This window comes from Nelumbo nucifera, chromosome 4 (genome assembly GCF_055504915.1).
Source record: "Nelumbo nucifera cultivar China Antique chromosome 4, China Antique-T2T, whole genome shotgun sequence".
Taxonomy (NCBI): Eukaryota; Viridiplantae; Streptophyta; class Magnoliopsida; order Proteales; family Nelumbonaceae; genus Nelumbo; species Nelumbo nucifera.
The window spans coordinates 15502708-15521694 of record NC_142652.1 but is presented as its reverse complement, the minus strand read 5'-3'; the positions used below and the strand labels follow the sequence as shown (position 1 = coordinate 15521694).

The following is an 18987-nucleotide window of genomic DNA, read 5'->3' as shown; positions in this document are numbered from 1 at the left end:
TGTCTAAAACTTACCATGAATTTTCATCATTTCTCTTAAACTCACCATAACTTTTCAAAATGTCTAAAACTCACCGTGTCACTAACTTGACGTTAAACAGACTAACGGGCATTAATATATTATCATTCTAATCTTCATAGAAAAATATAAAATATATACAAAATAAATTAATGGGTGTTAATATATTACCATTAATATTTAGACATGAAAAAAGGAAAAAAAGTTTAAAAAATAATTTAAATATAAAATACATAAAAACATAAAAATTACAAAAAATATAAAATTATAGAAATTATAAACAAAAAATATATTTTTCAAATTATAGAGACTATAGAAATTGAAAAACAAAATCAAAAAATAAGAATTGTAGAAAAAACACCAAAAAAAAAAGAAAATTGAAAACTGAAAAATACCATTTTCCTCTAATTCACCATTTAAGGGTAATTTGATCATAAAAGTTAAATTGCAAAAGATATAGCAGGAGCTGGATCTCTTTTCACGGTAAAGGCCTGAACCGAGAAAGATAGCAAGGGTAGGATGAAAGAAAACAAGGGAAGAAGATTTAGAACAATAAAAGCTTTCACCTAAAAATGCGAGGGACCGGAAGATCCTTATTAAAAGGAATTCGTCAAGGGCTACTAAGCAAGCAGCAAGGAATGGGCTATCTTACTCACTCAAGGGACGGGAAAGGCCAACTTGTTATTTATGCTGACATGAGCATCTCTCTTAAGAAGCATTAATGATGTACTAATGGAATATGAGTTTTGGAAAATAAAAACTTGCTGACATGATGAATTTAAGAGAAATGTTAAAAGCCCGTGAGTTCTATACAATTTTCCTTATTTTTATTTATTTAAAAAAAACAAATCATCTGAATTAAATTCGAATATTAAATATCTTCATCGGTTTTAAATTCGAACCAATGTTTATGAGATATAATTGAATATTCGATTCGAATTCGAATTCCGATTCGCATGCATCCCTATCACATATGAAGAAATTCGAATTCGGGTTTGAGTGGACAAAGTTTTCTGGTATCATACTTTGCGGCATCGTAGATTTATCCGTTATCGGGTAAGGGAAATAGCGGCGTGTCCAGTTCTTGTTTAGGTATGACGTGTCATCACAAAAACAAGGAGTTTGTCTACGCGAGCGTACCAGCCATGTCAGCCAAATAATTCCCGGGAAAAGGTACTCCCGATCGAACTGGTCAGAGGAGTGCTAGAAGAAAACTCCTATTCCCAATCTAATTCACACCGCCACCCTTCTCATTCAAGGAGATATTGAATGTAGAAACAAATCTATCGAAGAACCTCATCCTCCCTGAGCTTGGGTTCGAGTTAAGGAAAACAGAGAAAAAAGGGAGAAGAAATTAGGGTTTCTGATAACCCCTATAGAGTACAGCGATGGCGATGCAAAGCGGGATTGGACTTTCTAAGATCGTGATCTTGGTCGGGGCAGGTAATTCTGGTCTCTTTCATACCATATGATCTGTGAGGTCTTATTCTATTTCTGACAGAGAACTATTGCGTCTGTTTTATCTGCAGGGTATACCGGTTCAATAATGCTGAGAAATGGTCGATTATCTGATTTATTGGCGGAGCTACAGGTATGAGATGATTACCCTATGATACAAACTATATATATATATTTTTTATGCATATGCTCTTCGTGTTGCCGAGTTATGCGAGTTGTGCACCGATTAGCTCATGCTTAAGAGTAAATTGATCGGCTAGTAGACTGACAAATCAGGGCAGAAACTGTTTCCTGAATTTAATTAGTGACATAGCGTCATGATTTCCAGCTCCGCAGTTGGGTTTTACATGACCGATTTGTATATATATTTCTTTCTGGGGATTGGGTTATTAAACCGCAATTTATTTGCTTGTAAATGTTTCATATTGTAGCGATCTTAGATGCCACAACCTCACCATTAATGCCTTTTCTTTCTCTCCCTCCAATAACTCTGTTCTGTATTGTTATACAGTCCTTAGTTAAGGGATTGGAAACATCTGGGGACAAATCAAGCACCGACTCCGACTACTCCGATGCTCTTGCTGCTCAGGTATGTTTGTGAAAGAACCCATGGCAATAACTTTATTAAGAAAAGGTAAAGAGTAATTGATGCTGGACGCAAACAATAACCAATAGTGGTGGCTATATCAAGCTGGAAACAGACTAGCTCTCATCTTGTTTAATTTTAATGCTTTTCTTAAATGTACCCTGTGAAATGGTTAGACAGAACTTAAGAGTGCTTGAAAATTTAAGTAAACCAAAGGGAGTTAGGTCTAAGTTGTGCTATTTAAGGGCTACAAAAACTAAATAGAAGAAATAGTAAATAATTAAAGAATATAGTGAGAGAATAAGAGGAAAAATAAGAGAGATGGAAGGAATTGTTTGGTTATGTAGAGAGAAAGTATGACTAATAACAAAACAAAATTGAAACTGATGATAGCAGAAACCATATAATGCAAAACTTAATCATCATGCAAGATACCTATTGTAGAATAAAGATAGAGTGTAATGGAGTCAGCACCATTAGATTTTTTCTAGCAGTCAGCATCTAGAGAAAATGGATTTAGCACTTTAAAAGTTTTGAGTCAACACCAAAACACAACTGTGAGAACAATTTGTATTCCATTTATCATCTGAAAACTCAAAGGAGTGTTTACAGGGACATTTATGAATGTCAGTTGAAACACTTTATCTTGTTTAAGATCTACAAGATGTTTATTTTCTTAATGAGTAAAACTAAACATTACTATATAGAAAACATTTATAGGTTTATTTAAATCTCGAGGATCTTGTCAATCGATCTTAAAGCTTAGGGAAGAAGGGAGAGCTACTATCTTTCTATTAGGAGAAGCTGTTCAGTGGCTGAAAGGTTTCACCGATGGAGCTATTCTCACTATTAAGATCGAGGGGTGGAAAAGCTATTTGGATCTGCCAAATAGAAGGTACTAGGTGACTTTAAAATGCAACCGAAAAGGGTGGTTTCTGGAGGTTACGGGATTCTTTGGAAGAAATAGGCATCAGCACATCTGTATTCCAGAAGGAAGAAGAGGTTGGGGTTGGAGATTGGTGTCACAGAAGCTTCAAAATTTTTTGGTCCGGAAGGCAAGTGCTTCAGCCATTTACAGGTTTCCGGTCTTCAATGCAGGCGAACCTTCTAAGCTCTTATCCAAGGTAAAGGTAATGACAAGCTGGGTCCCTCCTCCCCACGGTTCTTTGAAGCTGAATTTTGATGGAAGTAGCCAGGGCAACCCGGGTCCCTCTGGATTGGGAGGTGTATTGAGGAATGAGGCTGGAGAGGCTTTCTTACCATACTCTGGCCCTTTAGGTGTTCGGAACTCTATTCAGGCAGATCTGTTAGCTGTAATACAAGGAATAATTCTTGCAATGGGCGTGGAACAGCTTCTGGTTGAAGGGGACTCTAAGATAACTGGTTAAATTATCCGGAGGATGTCATGTGGGACTGCAAGAATGAGATAAAGAAATTCAAATGGCTGACAAGGAATATGTCTGTAACAGTATAGTGGGTTGGGAGATCAGCTAATGCATTTGCTGATGTCTTGGTAAAACAAGGGACAAACAGGGAAACATTGTTCTGGGCGCAACTGTAATTTGTATCTTTTAAACAATCATGCACTTTTTGATGTAGTTTTTGTGTTTTCTGTATGGAGAGGCAGCACCTTGTGCTTCTCTAAGGGGATTTTCATGCAACTGATCTTTGAATTAATGGAATATGACCCTTTACTTATCAAAAAAAAAAAAAAGAATCGCTCAAGCTCTAGGGGGTTCTCTTTTAGAGGTCGATGCAACAGTTCTTTGAGCAGTGAGGTTGAAGATTATCAGAATTATGCTGGCAGATGTTCCCCGAACGGTTGACATTCTTGTTGGTGGCCTACACCAAAGTCTGGTTGGTGACGGAATATGAAACGTTGCTAATGAGGAATGGGCTAGACTAGAGGTTGTAGACAATGATTATCTGACAAATATGAGCTCACGTGGCGACAGAGTTAATGAAGGGGATAAAGAGCTAAATGACGCATGCATTTTGGAAGGAGAACAGTAGAACGTTGCGGCCCATCACGAGGTAGTCCTCGAAAATGAAAGTGTTGCTTATTTATCTGGTGGTAATCTTAACGTAAGGAGTGAGATTTCCTTCATCAAAGTTAATAGGAGTGGGGCCCAGAGTTTTAGATCTGAACCTGGTGGGGGCCCAACCCAATCTAATTCGATGCTAGAGAGTTCTGGGGGCTCAATTACTACGGGGCTAGTGGACATTGCACCAACCCAAGATGCGCATGCAGGCCTAGATAACGGGTGTGAGAAAGTCGATACATGTGAATCGTTTCAAAGTCACATGGCTCATCTTATAAATAGTAGATATCGTCTATCATTGTCGAAGGTTTCTCGTCCAGAAAGAGTCTTGAGTGAAGGTCAGGTCTTAACTATCAATCGCGATGATAGTAGGGAGATTAGAAGGTTGGAAGGAGGTAAAGATCAATAGGCAAAAAAAAAAGGGAAGTTTGGAGGGTGTGTGTTGTTGGAGTTTAAAAAGAGAAGGGAGGAGAGGTGGGTCTGGGTAATCGCCAAATATGATAAAAGTGGGAAGAAGAGGTTGGTTGGAGGATCAAAGGAGTTGCTTGATGATGGCTAGACACCTGAGATGAGAGCGAACTTGGAAGATGTTCACATGCCAACAATAGGCCTGTGGAGAGTGGCACTATTTCTGAACTTAGAGGTGCAGAGGTGGATTCTCAAGACCTTAAATCCGATTCTGCTACTACAGTTGTGTCAAGCCCTGAGGAGGATGGTCCTAAGGGTTCTGTGGGGATAGAGGAGGAAGAAAAGAAAGACAGGAGTGAAAGGTCTTTCATCAAAGATAATTCAGAAAAGGAAATCACAGCCGGAGAAGAGGGGATTACAGCTGCTGGAGGGGATGAAGGTAATATAAATCAGAGTAATATCGGCAAGCATTTACGTTTTCAGGAGGTGCTGGTTGGAAAATTGGGTGTAGACTTGGATCGAAGGAACAAATTGAGAAGGAGATGTCTAATGAGGTGAATGTTAAAAAAATATGCAGCTCAAGAAATCATAACGTTGTGCACGTAACAAAAATTTTCCAGGCTAAAGCTCGGGTTGGTCGGGATAGGCCCTACAAAGAACTACAAATGGGTTTATAGGAGAAAAAGTGCAAAAGGAAATGTGATAATTTGAAGTGATCAAAGGGGGCCTATGTTGCAGCTTAAATCATTGGATACCCAATCAGGGAAAGAGAAACAAGTAAACAAGGAGGGTGTTGAAAGTGCTGACTCTGGTGGGAACTTGCTGTTACAAACAAGCGAAAAAAGAAGGATGATTCAGATGGCGTGTCTATCCAGAAATTAGCAGAAAGAGAGGTAACAATCGGAAAAAGCCCGGGCTTATGTTTTTGGGGCGGCGAGGAATTTGCTAGGAGGGCCTTTGAGGAGTTCGAGAGGAAAAGAAGGGATGAGAAGTTGAGTAAAAGAGCTCGACTGAAAGAAGGCAAGGTTTGGGATGAGGAAGATTCTGGGCAAGAAGATGCTATAGTGGACGAAGATTGAGGCTGTGCTCATATCGCAAGCAGAGGCTTAGTCTGCTCAGCGGTCAGTATGGTGGCGGTCTCAGCTCTAGGGGTTTCCTTTTTAGCATCCGGGGTTTGTAACTGTCCTTAGGTAATGTGTGGTTTTTGTATCTTTGTCTGGCTTTGGGTTGGATTTGGGTTGGTAATGGTCTCTGTGTAAGGGTCTTTTGGATGTGCCTCTTTCTCGGGTGATATCTTATCACCTTTCTTATGTACTCTTTTTCTTTTAATAAATCTTTTTTTTTCTGATTCTTCAAAAAAATATTGAAGATGCATATTGGGAGAATTTCTTTGTATTTACATGGGATCAATGCTGTTAGACTCAGTTTGGACCAAGTTATTGAATCATTTGAACTGGAACCTAGTGGCTATTCTGTTTTTTCCAAATCTCAATTTTCAAAAATTTAAAAAATTGGATGGTTCACTATTGGCCTAGATGAACTGTTGAAAACCATCAACCAAGGTCTTTACTTTGTTGTAGTTACACTGACATCTTGGCTGATACCTCAGCAAAAGCTGAAAAGCAGGGGCCATAAGGGAAAGTCTTGTATGGGCTGGGAATGAACTTGTAATTTCTCTTTAAGTTTGCTTCTGCAGTTAAAGGTGGCTTTGTATATTTGGTCTGCTATCCAGGATTCTGGCCAGTGAGGAAAGTTTTATTGATTCTTCTGCAATCTTTATCTATTGTAACTTAATTTCTCTGTTATTAATGAAAGTTTTTTTTTGCTGATAAAAAAAGTTTTATTGATTCTTATACAATCAATTCTGTATCGAAAAAAAATAATGATTATAAGGGGACTCGATCCTATGACCTACCTTCCCAAGAAAAGATATATTACCATTGAGCCACAAGATTATTTCTATACTTTATTGTTTATTTGGCATCTATATTGACATAATGTGTATATTTTTATTGCAAAAATGTGGTTTATGAAACTCTAGTCTCAATTGCCTGTATGAAAAGGAAAAATAAATAACTATCCAACTGCAACTCATATATGTATTTTTTTGATGAACAATAGAAATTTTATTAGACTAGAAGAAATATCACAAGGTTACAGAGTACATCCAGGAGAGGCGTGAGATGCAGCCCCATCTGGAAACAAGATTACAACTGAGCCCAAAATAAATCAGATCTATGCACCCCACGTTTTGCAAAAAAATCAGCCATCCCATTAGCTGAACTCCTTTCCCATTGGACTGAGATTACCATATCTCTGACCAGCCACTTAAATCTTTTCATATACACTTTATATTTCCAAATTACTGTTTCAGGTTCCTTCAACCAACCTATTACCAGTTTAGAGTCACCTTCCACTACCATCCTGTCATAATTTAATTCTCTAGTAATCTGTATTCCTTGTAAGACAGCTCGAACTCCGCAAAGGCTGAATCCCCTACTCCAACTGGACCTGAAAAAACAGCAACAATATGGCCTTCGCAGTTTCTAAAAACTCCCCCTATACCAGCCGGGCCTGGGTTCCCTAGACTGCTTCCATCAAAGTTCAGTTTGATGAAGCCTTCGTCCGGTGGTTTCCAGCCCACAACAGGTTTGACTCTCTTAGAGGAGCTTCTAGCTACCACTTCCAAATTCCTCCACAAATCATCAAAAGAGAACTCAGAAAATAAAACTAGAGACTTGGCCCACATTATAGCTCTATATAAAATGCATTCCAGCACTACTTCCTTCTTTCTTTATCATTGAACACTCTACCATTCCTTTCCTCCCACACCGTCCAATCAATGCAGCCCTTAGACATCTCCACAAAATCTTACCCCTTCTCTTTGGCCAACTGAAAGTCGTCTGGTCAAAGAGATTTCCGATCTTAGTAGGTAAACTCCACCTACGACCAAGAAGTTAAAAAATCTTTTCCCAAAGACTAACCACAAAGGAGCAGGATATCAGAAGATGGTAACAGTTTTCTCCACTTGCTTTACACAGGGTACACCAATTAGGGGACAGACACAGAAAAGGTCTTCTTTTTTGCAAGACATCCAACGTGTTTATTTTTCCATGGAAAACTTTCCAACACAAAGCCCCAACCTTGGGAGGAAAAGGCTTAGCCCAAATTTCGTTAGCAGGGCAATGAGGAGAGTTTGGATCTGAACACAAGAATGCCATAAAGGAGGCACAAGAGAAGATCCCTTTGGGGTGTGAAATCCCGGATCTGACCATCGGACTTAGATAAATCCAGGAAAACAGAATCAAGAATTTTTAACAATGAGGTTGCCCTTTCAAATTCAAAGTCCCTTAAATTTCTTCTTAAACCCAAATTCCAGCTTAACCCGGTCGACACAGAGAGGGAAACAAAATGAGAGACAGGTTCTTTTTTGAACAAAGAAAGAGAATACAACAAGGGGAACAGATCTTTAAGGGTTGAATCACCAAGCCAAAGGTCCTCCCAAAAAAGAACCTTATCTTCAGAGCAAACATCATACTTGATTTGGCATAGAAACTGAAGAAGCACTCCACAGATGGACTTCCAAGGAGATATCAATGTAGCCCTAGAAGACACCCCAGCATCCCATCCATTGCCTGCTGAACCATGAATACTATCAATCACCCCCTTCTCCTGAGGCCACCTCCAAAGCCACTTACCTAGTAAGGAGGAATTCTTATTGCCTAAGTTTCCTATGCCTAAACCCCCTTGATCTTTACTTTTGCACGCTACGCCCCAATTGGTCAAGTATCCTTCCTACCTTCCCCTGGCTCCTACAAAAAATCTCTCATCAATTTTTCTAGCTTCATCACTTCTCTCTGTGGCATTCTGAACACTGAAAGATAGTAGATTGGCAAATTTGCAAAAGTGGATTTTATCAAAGTAATTCGACCTCCCATCGAGATATAACTTTTCTTCCAGGCAGCCAATCTCTTAGAGCACCTTTCCACAACTAGGTTCCAGAACCTACTTTCTTTCAGATTGTCTCCTAGTGGCATCCCAAGGTATTTCAAAGGCCAAGCAGCTATGGGTTGCTACTTCTTCTAGCTCTCCCTGCTCCAAGTTTGTCCCTGCCACGCAACTCTTTGATTTTTGATAAATAAACTCAATATTTATAAAAAAATGAAATAAACTCAAACAACTTAATCATCTCCTTCAACTGTCTTGCCTTTAATGAATCCCCACCCTCACAGATTGTATCGTCAACAAACTGTAAGTGTGTCACCGCTGCATTAAGTCTGCTATTCTCCACCCTTTAAAGATATCCAACATAGGGAGAAGTCTACTAAAAACATCCGCTACTAGGGTAAAAAGAAAGGGGGACACAGGATCCCCTTGTCTTAATCCCCTAGTAGCTGGGAAGAAATCCCTTGCCACACCATTCACCACTACCGAGTAATGACAAGTTTTCAAACACCCTTCAACCCATCCACACCATCTTTCCCCAAAACCATAACATTTCAATACTTCCAAAAGAAAAATCCAGTCCACCATGTCATAGGCCTTCTCCAAGTCTAATTACACACAAATCCTTTCCTCTTCTTTCTCTTGTAATCCTCCACACATGGCTATCAATATTTGATTGGTGGTTTGTCTGCCTTGAACAAAAACTCCTTGAGACTGTGTAACCAAACTAGGGAGTACATCTTTCAATCTTATTGATAGAACTTAAGCCAGAATTTTATAAATGCTAGTCACCAGGCTAATGGGTCTAAAATCTCTAGGACTAATGGCATCATCCTTCTTAGGTATCAAGGCCAAGAAAGTGGAGTTTATCCTTGAACAAAGGAAATGTTCCTCAGTGAATTCCTCAAACACTGCTAGCAAATCAAATTTGATTAACTCCCAACAATCTTGGTAAAAAGCCATTGTCATGCCATCCAGTCTTGGAGCTTTAGATCTATCCATTGAGAAGATCGCCTTTCTAATTTTTTCCAGCTCAAAGTCCTTTTCCAGCACTCATGCCACTTCTAGATCCAACCTTGGCCAGTCTAACCCCTCCACTATCACTCCACCATCACTCACCTTCTTGTAAACACTCTTAAAATGATCCACAAAACATTTTGCAAGTTCCTCTTGGTTCCTCGAGATTTCACCATTTATTTCCAATTTATCCACAAACTTTTTCCTTCTTCTCCCATTGGCTATTGCATAACAAAAATTTAGTATTACCATCACCTTCCTTAATCTACTTATGTCTCGACTTCTGTCTCCAGCATATCTCCTCCCTAAGTAACCTCCTCTAACTCCTTTTTTAGAGTCCATCTTAAACTTCTTTCCTCTTTAGTCACCGACCCTTGATTTTCCTTTTGGTCCAGCTGCTCAATTCTAGAAGTCACACTCAACTTTCTTTCCTCGACTCTTCCAAAAATATCTCTATTCTACTCCTTTAGCTTGCCTTTTAAATGTTGTATTTTTTGTGAAACCTTATTCCTTTCCAATCAAAATCCCCAACTCCTCATTTCACCATTCTTCCACTCTACTAATAAAATCCGGATGGGTAAGGTAAGCCACACGTTCTCAAATCTAAACGGGGTAGGACTAGTCAAGAAGTCTTCAGTGCCTATTCGAATTGGACAGTGGTCTGAGGTAACTCTAGCTCTCACCATCAACCCTCCCCAGTAGCCCTCCCAAGCAACATTAAACACAAATCTGTCAAACTTTGAACAAATGGGGGAGGACTGAAAGTTGGATCAGGTGAACCGGGTCTGTTGAATTGGAATTTCTTTTAGCTCACAACCCTCAATAAACTCATTGAACCCTCTCATACTTGTGGAAATCACCTGATTGGGATTACTTGTCTCAAAAGTAAATCTTATCACATTAAAATCACCTCCGAGACACTAAGGCCCCTCCCATAGACCTCTAACATGTATAATATTTTATATTTATAAATATGATGTCATATATCACTGGATTGATCCAATAATTGGACCATTTCACATATGATCCAATAAACTCTCTGTATTTATAAACCATCCCAAGTCTGAAGCATTGCATGGGATCCATTGAGTTGGAAAAACTCAGATTGTTGGATTTGCTGGAATAAACCTAAGCTTGTGGTCTTTGGGCTCAACTCAGCAATTTTTTTTGGATAAGTGATAATGTTTTTTTTTGAGAGAAAGGTAATGTATTATAAAAGGCAAAAACAAAGAAATACAAGGCCCTGCTCAAAAAGAATTTGAAACAGGGAAAAAACTAAAAAGCTGATTACACTGCAGATCTAGATACAAAAAGATCCTAGAATAAAAAAAAAAGAGTTGAAACTTGAAAGGTATATCCTTTAGCTGTCTGTAAACTGCAGCCACGAGTAGATTCTGCCCCATAAGCTTTTTAAAATTGTATAAATGACAATATAACTTCATTAAGATCAACTCCTGAGACCTAGCTGCCCCATAAGGAGGGCAGCAAACCATAAGAATACAAGGCTAACACATATATAAACTTCAGAGTATTACAAATTGAAGGCCAGCCTTGGTAATCTCCATTCCATATGATCCTTCAGAGTCCCTATTCTTGCTAAGGAGTCAGCCAAAGCATTTGCATTCCTTGGAATCCAATTGAATGAGCTGTACAAATTGCTGCCTAGGGTTCATGCCTTTCTAACCAAATGTCTGAAACTCCAAGGAATCACCCTTTTTTCTTCATCCAAAGAGTTATAGTTTGGCAATTACCTTTCACTTCAACATTCTTCTTGCTGGTACATCTTTATAGGTTCATTATATTTGAAGCTGGGCTAGCATTAATTAATGAGACATAGCCCCTAGCCTCTCCTTTCTGGTACATCTTTTTTTTCTGAGGGAAAGATTAACTTGTTATAAATAGAAAAAAAGAGTACATGAGATGAGGTACAATGGAAAGATGCTACACACAGGTTACAAATGCATAATTCTATCACTGTACAAGTTGTCCCTGTATATACCAGATTTAGCTAAAATATCTGCTACAGAGTTTAGTTCCCTAGGAATCCAGCAAATGTTTGCAGTTTAAGGATTTCAACAGATCTCTAGCCTCATCCAAATAGTGAGCCAATCTCCAAGGCCTTCCTTCCTTCCTTCTCCCCAAGCCACTTTATCGTGTTGCTACAGCCACCTTTGACTACTGGATTAGTCAAGCCTAGATCTCTTGAGATATGGAGACCTGCTATAAACAGCTAAAATTTCAGCCATTGTGGAGTCTGCACTCCCAATTGGTCCAATAAAAGCCCACATAGGGCTTCCATCCCTCCTAAACACAAGCCAATTCCTGCTGTTCCCAGGTTTCCGACTGCACTTCCATCAAAGTACAGAGTCACCTTTTTCTCCTCTCTTGGTTGGGGGAGGCTTTTCACTCTTGAAGGACTGGGTGAGGAAAATATTGCTTCGTCCTTCCCTAACACCCCACAATATTTTTTTCAAAAAAAAAAAAAAACCCACAATACTGCTTGATCTTCCGTGTGCCAGTAGATTCTTCCCCTTTTACCTAATCCTCTTCCTTTCTATTGTCTTAAGAAATCTTCAATATGTTCCAGAAAAACCCAGCTGTAACCAACAAGGTTGATAAAATGAAGCCAGTTCTTCCTTGTTACTGAACAATATAAAAGAAGATGTTCAGCCGATTCACCATTACTGAGGCAAAGGGTGCAAATATGGGGAGGGATGCACAACCTTCATTTGTGCTTCTTCTGTAATAAATTGCAGGTGCTTATTCTTTTCAAGAAAGCCTCCCACACAAAAAAAGAAACTCTAGGGGGGGGGGGATGTGACCAGTGACCTATCCAAACTCTTCTACAAGGGAACCCTGAGCTTGTATCTTTATAGGCCCATTGGTTATATTTGAAGCTGGCTAACATGAACTGGTGAAACCTAGCTGCTAGCCCATCATGAGAGCCACTAAAAGGCACATAAAGACATAAGGAAAAATAGCCTTGGCCTTCCTTCTCTCAGCTTTTGGTCCACACAATTGAAAATACCTCAAGCAAGTTTTCTCACATGAACAGAGGAGAAGATCAAGCTATAACACTACATGCAAGCGAACCTGAAATAAGTCACCAGAAATGGTAAAACATGCACACAAAAGCTAATCCTATGCTTGCTTTGCAAATAATGCATTACAATCATAGTTCACCTCTTTTTTAAATAATCTCTTGTGAAAGTCATAAGCTGCCCATAATCAGCTAAGCAATTCATCACCACAATTAAAATGCATAAATTATTATTGGCTTTGTGAAATGTGTCTTTCAGTAATCCGATTTTCTGTGACATGTTCTAACTGTCACTTTATTATAAAAAAAGTTGGCGACTGCAATATATTTTCTATCTGCTTCAAGAATTTAGTGATCATATCCTTGCTGTTTTTTTAGAGGCATATGATGTTTCTCTTGGAGGCATTCTGATAAAATGTATTCTTTCTGGTGGTAATTTTTGTGGATTAGTTCTTTCAATCTATTTATAATAGAAAATACTATAATTAATATCATTAAACCAGCTATTCATTTCATGATCCAGTAAGACAAAGTATACAATTGCACAGTTATTATTTATCAAAAGAGAGGTCCAGGAAAAAAAGTCAATTCGACGTTTATTTCTTAAAATTTTATTCGTTCCATTTCTCACCAAGTTTTTCTTTTTTTTGCCTTTTATTTTCTGATCTTTTCTTTTACTGACTGTCTTGTAGGTGCGTCGATTGGCAATGGAAGTCAGACAACTAGCTTCATCACGACAAATAACTGTTCTAAATGGAAATTCTGGCCAGATTGGTATCTCCTACCACATGCTTAGCAGTTTCAATATTTCCAGTTCATCTTATTGCATAACCAGCAAGGTTTTGCTGTCTTCATTATGTATGAACATGCATAAGAGTTTGAAATTTTGTCCTGTCGTTGAAAATCTGTACAGTGATAGGCTTCTTCCTTTGTAATCTCTTTGGGGTTTTCCCCTGTTTTGTACATCTTGTCATGTACTCCCTTTTAATGAAATTTGGTTAAACTTCCCGCAAAACATGCCAAAGATTAGGTCTGTATCCAGTCCACCCCTCCCAAGACCCCATATTGCTGGGATCACCATTAGGTAATGGATTTTTATATTTTCTTGAGTCAAGTCCTTGGTTCAGATAAGATAATGTTCTAACTACCCTCAAGGGGGAGGGAAGAAAGACCACTTGGGAGGAGAAAACATGGGAGGATTCGTGGAGATAGCCCGCTGGAGAAAAACATTGAAGATTGAAGCTAAGGAGCTTCTTGTCGAAGAACTGACACTAAAGGGGCATCTGAGTCTGAAAATCAGGGAAGCAAGGAGAGGGATGATGCTGGTAGAAGGTATGGGTGTGATTGAAGGTTTCGAGGAATTTTTTGGAAGGTGCAAGTAACAAGGGTAAACAAATCAGCTGTAAGGAGTTTCTTTCAGAATCAGGAAGAAAATATGTAGTAGAGTGCAAGAGAAACTCTCAAGGGTCTTTCATAGCCTTGACGGAATACTTTGGAAAGGATAGGAAACAAACTGTTTTCTTCCCAGAGGGAAGGAAAGGTCAGGGTTGGAAGGAAGTTCTTGGGGTATTAAGTTAACTGCTGCAATGGTTGGGTGCTAAAAGAGAAGTAAACTCAACAGTAAAAGGGAAGTCAAATAGTACTAATAACCAGGTTGAGGATAATAAGCAAGAGGCTCTAATAGTAACAACTGGGGCAAGAAAATGCAGAATGGGAGTAAATTTAAAGGGAGAAGACTGGGGAAACAAACTGATAGTTAAAACATCAACCTGTGTTGAAGATTGGAGGAAAGTTTCAGAGTTGTTAACAACAAGATTGAAGTCACAGAAAATGGAAAGGCACTGCTGGATTTACTTGAGAACAAAGTAGGGTTTGAGGCCTTAAACATCCAAGCTAAACTTCGGAACTTCACAATCTCAAGATGGTGTCCAGGGTCAAATGCCAAAGACTTCTTTGTTGAAGATGGGGTGTTGGTGCAAATACTAGGCCTGCCTTTTCATCTGTGGAAGCAAGAAACTGCTGAAGCCATTGCATTGATGTGTGAAGGATGGTGTATTCTGGAGAGACCTCTACTCGGCTGCTATTCTACTAAATGCAGTAAAGCCAGAGGAGATGCCATGGAAGATAGAGGTGAGAGTCAAAGGTCAGTTCTATTCAGTTTGGTTGGCTTCATCCATTGAAGCTCTGCTATGGAAAGAGGCTCGCAAGGAGGGAGATGAGAAGGTTGAAGAAGAAGAGCTGCGTCGAAGTAAGGGATTGGCTGGTTCAAACAAGAAAAACACTTATACTAAAATGGAAAAACACCTTTTGGAGAGACAAAAAGGTAGTAAACAGGGGGAAGGTCTTATGCGTAAAGAAGAAAACAGGCTGCCCTGCAGCCGGACTTTTGCACAAGTTGTAGCTGGTGCCGATACTGATGATTTAAACAAGGAGAAGGTGTCGGTTCAGGAAGAACCGAACCTAGATCAGGTGACTCTGAACCGGATGAAGGATTGAACGTGTGTGGCCCCTCAAAATGTCATGTGGCGTCGTAGGTTGTTAGTTATGGGCTAGGTAATAAGCAAAAGCCCATCAAGAAATTTGGGTCGACAACCAAAGGTTCAAAAGGGCCCCAGGACAGCCCGTTTGAAAAAGAGTTAGGGGGACCACGTGAGTCACTTAAAACTTACGTGGTTGAACAAGGGGGCCTCTTCTAGATGGGACGATGTGTCTATCATCGTCCTCTTCGTGACCTTTTGTTGGTTGCCGCTCCTCAGGAACGAAATCGACTGGACAAAGCTCGTTACAATGGATTCCTGTGAAGAAACAAAGCAAGATTTCACCTGAAAGACGAAATCCTAGGTGCGCAAAATGGAAGGATATGACTTGCTTAGAAGATGGGGGCTGGTCAGGTGAGGAATACAGTGAAGATTCAGACACGGAGGATGCATGTAGCATAGGTAGTGTTGAGTTGCAGGTTAAAGGGGATTTCCTGGAGGAAAGCAGTTTCAATACAGAGATTATGTTCCTAGAGGAAGATTCATCTGTTGGGGGCGAGATCAAGACAAGTAGGAAGGCTGAAACGTTGGCTACTGATGTTGTGCAAGCTACACCCTCCTTAATCGAGGGAGCTAATCAAAGAGAGCAGTATAGTATGGGGTTTGGCACAAAGAGACAGGACTCCCCTGGGTTAGTTGGAAGTAGACCAGGAAGGGAGACAAAGAGGCAGGGTCTGCTTTTGACGAGATCAGAAGAGGCTGCTAATATAATCCAAACCACTTAACCGCAATGTCTGACTGGGGGGAAATCAACGTCTTAAGCTGTAAAGTCCCATTCCAAAGGCCTTTCTAGCCCTGCCTTGGGTTGTTTTCAGTCAGGTATGCGTGTCCCTTCGGTTTTTGGTATTGACCTGTGTGTTGAGCCTTCTGCAGATACCCCAGCATCTGCTCGAGAAGGGGATGGTGATAAGCTAGAGGGTGGAAAGGTAAATCCTGGAAAGAAAAGTAAAGGAAAAGCCTGATTGTGATGGGAGAGAAGGTAGGGAGGAGGAGATAGAAAGAATTTGGGGGTGGATTTGTTCAGATTTCGAAGAACACAGAATTAGAAAGGGTTATGTGGAAGTGAGTTTGGGAAAGAAGGGGGCCAGGAAGGAGGTAGGAACTGAAGGAGTAGAAGAGGGTAAAGGGATAGAGTCGCTTAAGATGGGAGATAGGAGCTTGAAAGGGGAAGATCTTAATGAGGGGAAGGACAGATGAAGAAATATAGTAGGAAAAATGAAAAAAAGGAAGGATAACAAAAAGAAAAACAAGCCGGGGTGGAATGATTACTTTCAGATATTGAGGGGGATTTAGAGTTTAGTGGAAGAGGTGACAAGAGGAAGAAATCTAGGTAAGGATAGGAGGTTGGCAAAAGAAGGGTTCTGGAAAAAAGTTCTCTGATGAAAATAGAAGTTGGAACGTAAGAGGCTTGGGGAGCGCAAGGAAGAGAAGAGTAATAAAGGATCTTTTTTGGAGGGAAAATCATGATGCTGTGTTCCTACAAGAGACAAAATTGTCTGAGATAGATACAAGATGGGTCAGAAGCTTTTGGAGATCTAGGGGAGTGAGCTGGTCACCAGCTCCGTCTTGTGGTGCTTCAGGGGGAATTGTGACAGTTTGGAAGGATGAGATAATGGAACCTTTGGAGGAACCGATAGGGAGATCCTCTATTTCTACCAAATTTAGGAATGTGAAGGATGGTTTCATGTGGGTAGCAACCAATGTGTATGGCCCTAATTCCTATAGAGAGCGGAACAAATGTGGGAGGAATTGTTTGCAATAAAAGGATTATGGGATGGCCTATGGTGTGTGGGAGGGGACTTTAATGTAGTAAGATTCTTGGATGAAACCAATAACCCCCGTTTGTCAATCACAAAAAGTATGAGGAAATTTAATGAGTTTATAGATGAGTGTGAATTGAAGGAGATCCCACAGTTGCAACACAAGTTCACTTGGTCCAACCTCCAGGAAAACCCTTTGAGTTCAAAATTGGATAGGTTCCTCTTCAACCTAGATTGGGAAAACTATTGGGGTAATTTAGTCTCTGGAGCTCTGCCTAGATCCTTCAGATTTGAAAACATGTGGTTAACACATCCAAAGTTTAAGGCTAAAGTGAAGGAATGGTGGGATGAAGAGCTAAGTGGGGTAAGGTGGAAGGGAGTGAGATTTCACAAGAAGTTGCAGTGATTAAGATTCAAATTAAAAGAGTGGAATAAGGATCATTTTGGTAGAGTGGAGGAACAAAAGTTGAATATTATCACTCAAGTTGAGGCCTTAGATGAAAAGGAGTCCCATGGGACTTTGATTGAACAAGATAGAGAGAAGAGAAGACAGTTGAAGGACTTGGAAGATATGCTGCTTAGGGAAGAGATTTGTTGGCAACAGAAATCAAGGCATTAATGGATTGAGGAAGGAGATGGAAGCACCAAATTTTTTCATGATTTGGCAAGTGGATATTGAAGGAGTAATTTTATAGCCAAACTAGAAGTGGAAGGGGAGGTAATTGCAAATCAAGAGGAAATAGCTAGAACCTTTGTCAATCACTTCAAAAATCTGTATGGAAGACCTTTGGCTGAGAGGCTACCCTTGGAAGGATTGGATTGGCTCAAGTCTGGGCAATGAAAAAGCTTGTTGGTTGGAAAGAAATTTTGAAGAAGATGAGATTAGAAGGGCAGTGTTTTTGATGGATAGGTCTAAGGCGCCAGGCCCAGATGGTTTTACAATGGCCTTTTATCAAGATTGCTGGGGGATTTTGAAAGATCTTTGTGAGATGTTTAGAGAGTTTGCAAACAACCTTTGTCAATCACTTCAAAAATCTGAATGGAAGACCTTTGGCTGAGAGGCTACCCTTGGAAGGATTGGATTGGCCCAAGTCTGGGCAATGAAAAAGCTTGTTGGTTGGAAAGAAATTTTGAAGAAGATGAGATTAGAAGGGCAGTGTTTTTGATGGATAGGTCTAAGGCGCCAGGCCCAGATGGTTTTACAATGGCCTTTAATCAAGATTGCTGGGGGATTTTGAAAGATCTTTGTGAGATGTTTAGAGAGTTTGCAAACAACCATTTAGTAAGCCCAGGAGTCAATGCTACTTTCTTGGTCTTAGTCCCTATGAAGATTGATGCTATCCTCCCAAAGGATTTTAGATCAATAAGCCTAGTGACTAGTATCTACAAAATCTTAGCTAAGGTGTTGTCATTGAGGATTAAAGAGGTTATTCCTTCCCTAATCAGCAAATACCAAGGGGCTTTTGTTCAAGGGAGGCAAATTATAGACCAAATCTTAGTAGCTAATGAATGCCTGGGAGAAATGAGAAGATCCAAAAGAAGGGATTTGTCTGTAAGCTTGATCTGGAAAAGACCTATGATTTGGTGGATTGGCAATTTCTTTTACAAGTTATGAGGAAACGTGGTTTTGGAGAAAGGTGGTGTCAGTGGATTATTGGCTGTGTGAGCTCTAGTCACATCTCTATCTTGATTAATGGAGTGGTAAAGGATTTTTTCCCAGCATGTAGGGGACTAAGGCAAGGAGACCCTCTCTTGCCCTTCCTTTTCACCTTGTTAGCTGATGTGCTAAGTAGAATGATCTCAAACGCTGATAGGGAGAATTTAATAAATGGTTGGAAAGTAGGCAGGTCTGGAGTGTCAGTTACCCATCTTCAATTTGCAGATGATATTTTAGTCTTTGGTGAAGGAGGGGACCTGGAGAAGTTAAGGAATCTAAAGCTATTGATGCAAAGGTTTGAAAGTATGTCCAATCTGAGAGTCAACCTTGAAAAGAGCAGTGTGGTAGGGATAAATTTGGATAATAGAGAGGTGGAGGCGATTGCAGGGTGCTTAGAGTGTCTTGTAGCCACTTGGCCCATGACCTACCTAGGACTTCCTTTAGGGGCAAACCCTAGGGAGAGCAACTTTTGGTGCCCGGTTTTGGAGAAATTTAAGAAGAGATTGGTTTCTTGGAAAA

General features: G+C 39.9%; 1 protein-coding gene across 1 annotated transcript in view; it reads left to right on the top strand.

Moving 5' to 3' along the window:
- The first annotated feature begins 1127 nt into the window (after positions 1 to 1127).
- LOC104586743 (uncharacterized) overlaps positions 1128 to 18987 on the top strand; it is a 31845-nt gene continuing 13985 nt past the window's right edge. The window contains exons 1-4 of the mRNA XM_010244068.2: positions 1128 to 1461; positions 1548 to 1609; positions 1988 to 2065; positions 13207 to 13288. Of these exons, the coding sequence (XP_010242370.1) occupies positions 1407 to 1461; positions 1548 to 1609; positions 1988 to 2065; positions 13207 to 13288 (277 nt within the window). The 5' untranslated portion in view covers positions 1128 to 1406. The remainder of the gene's footprint in view (positions 1462 to 1547; positions 1610 to 1987; positions 2066 to 13206; positions 13289 to 18987) is intronic.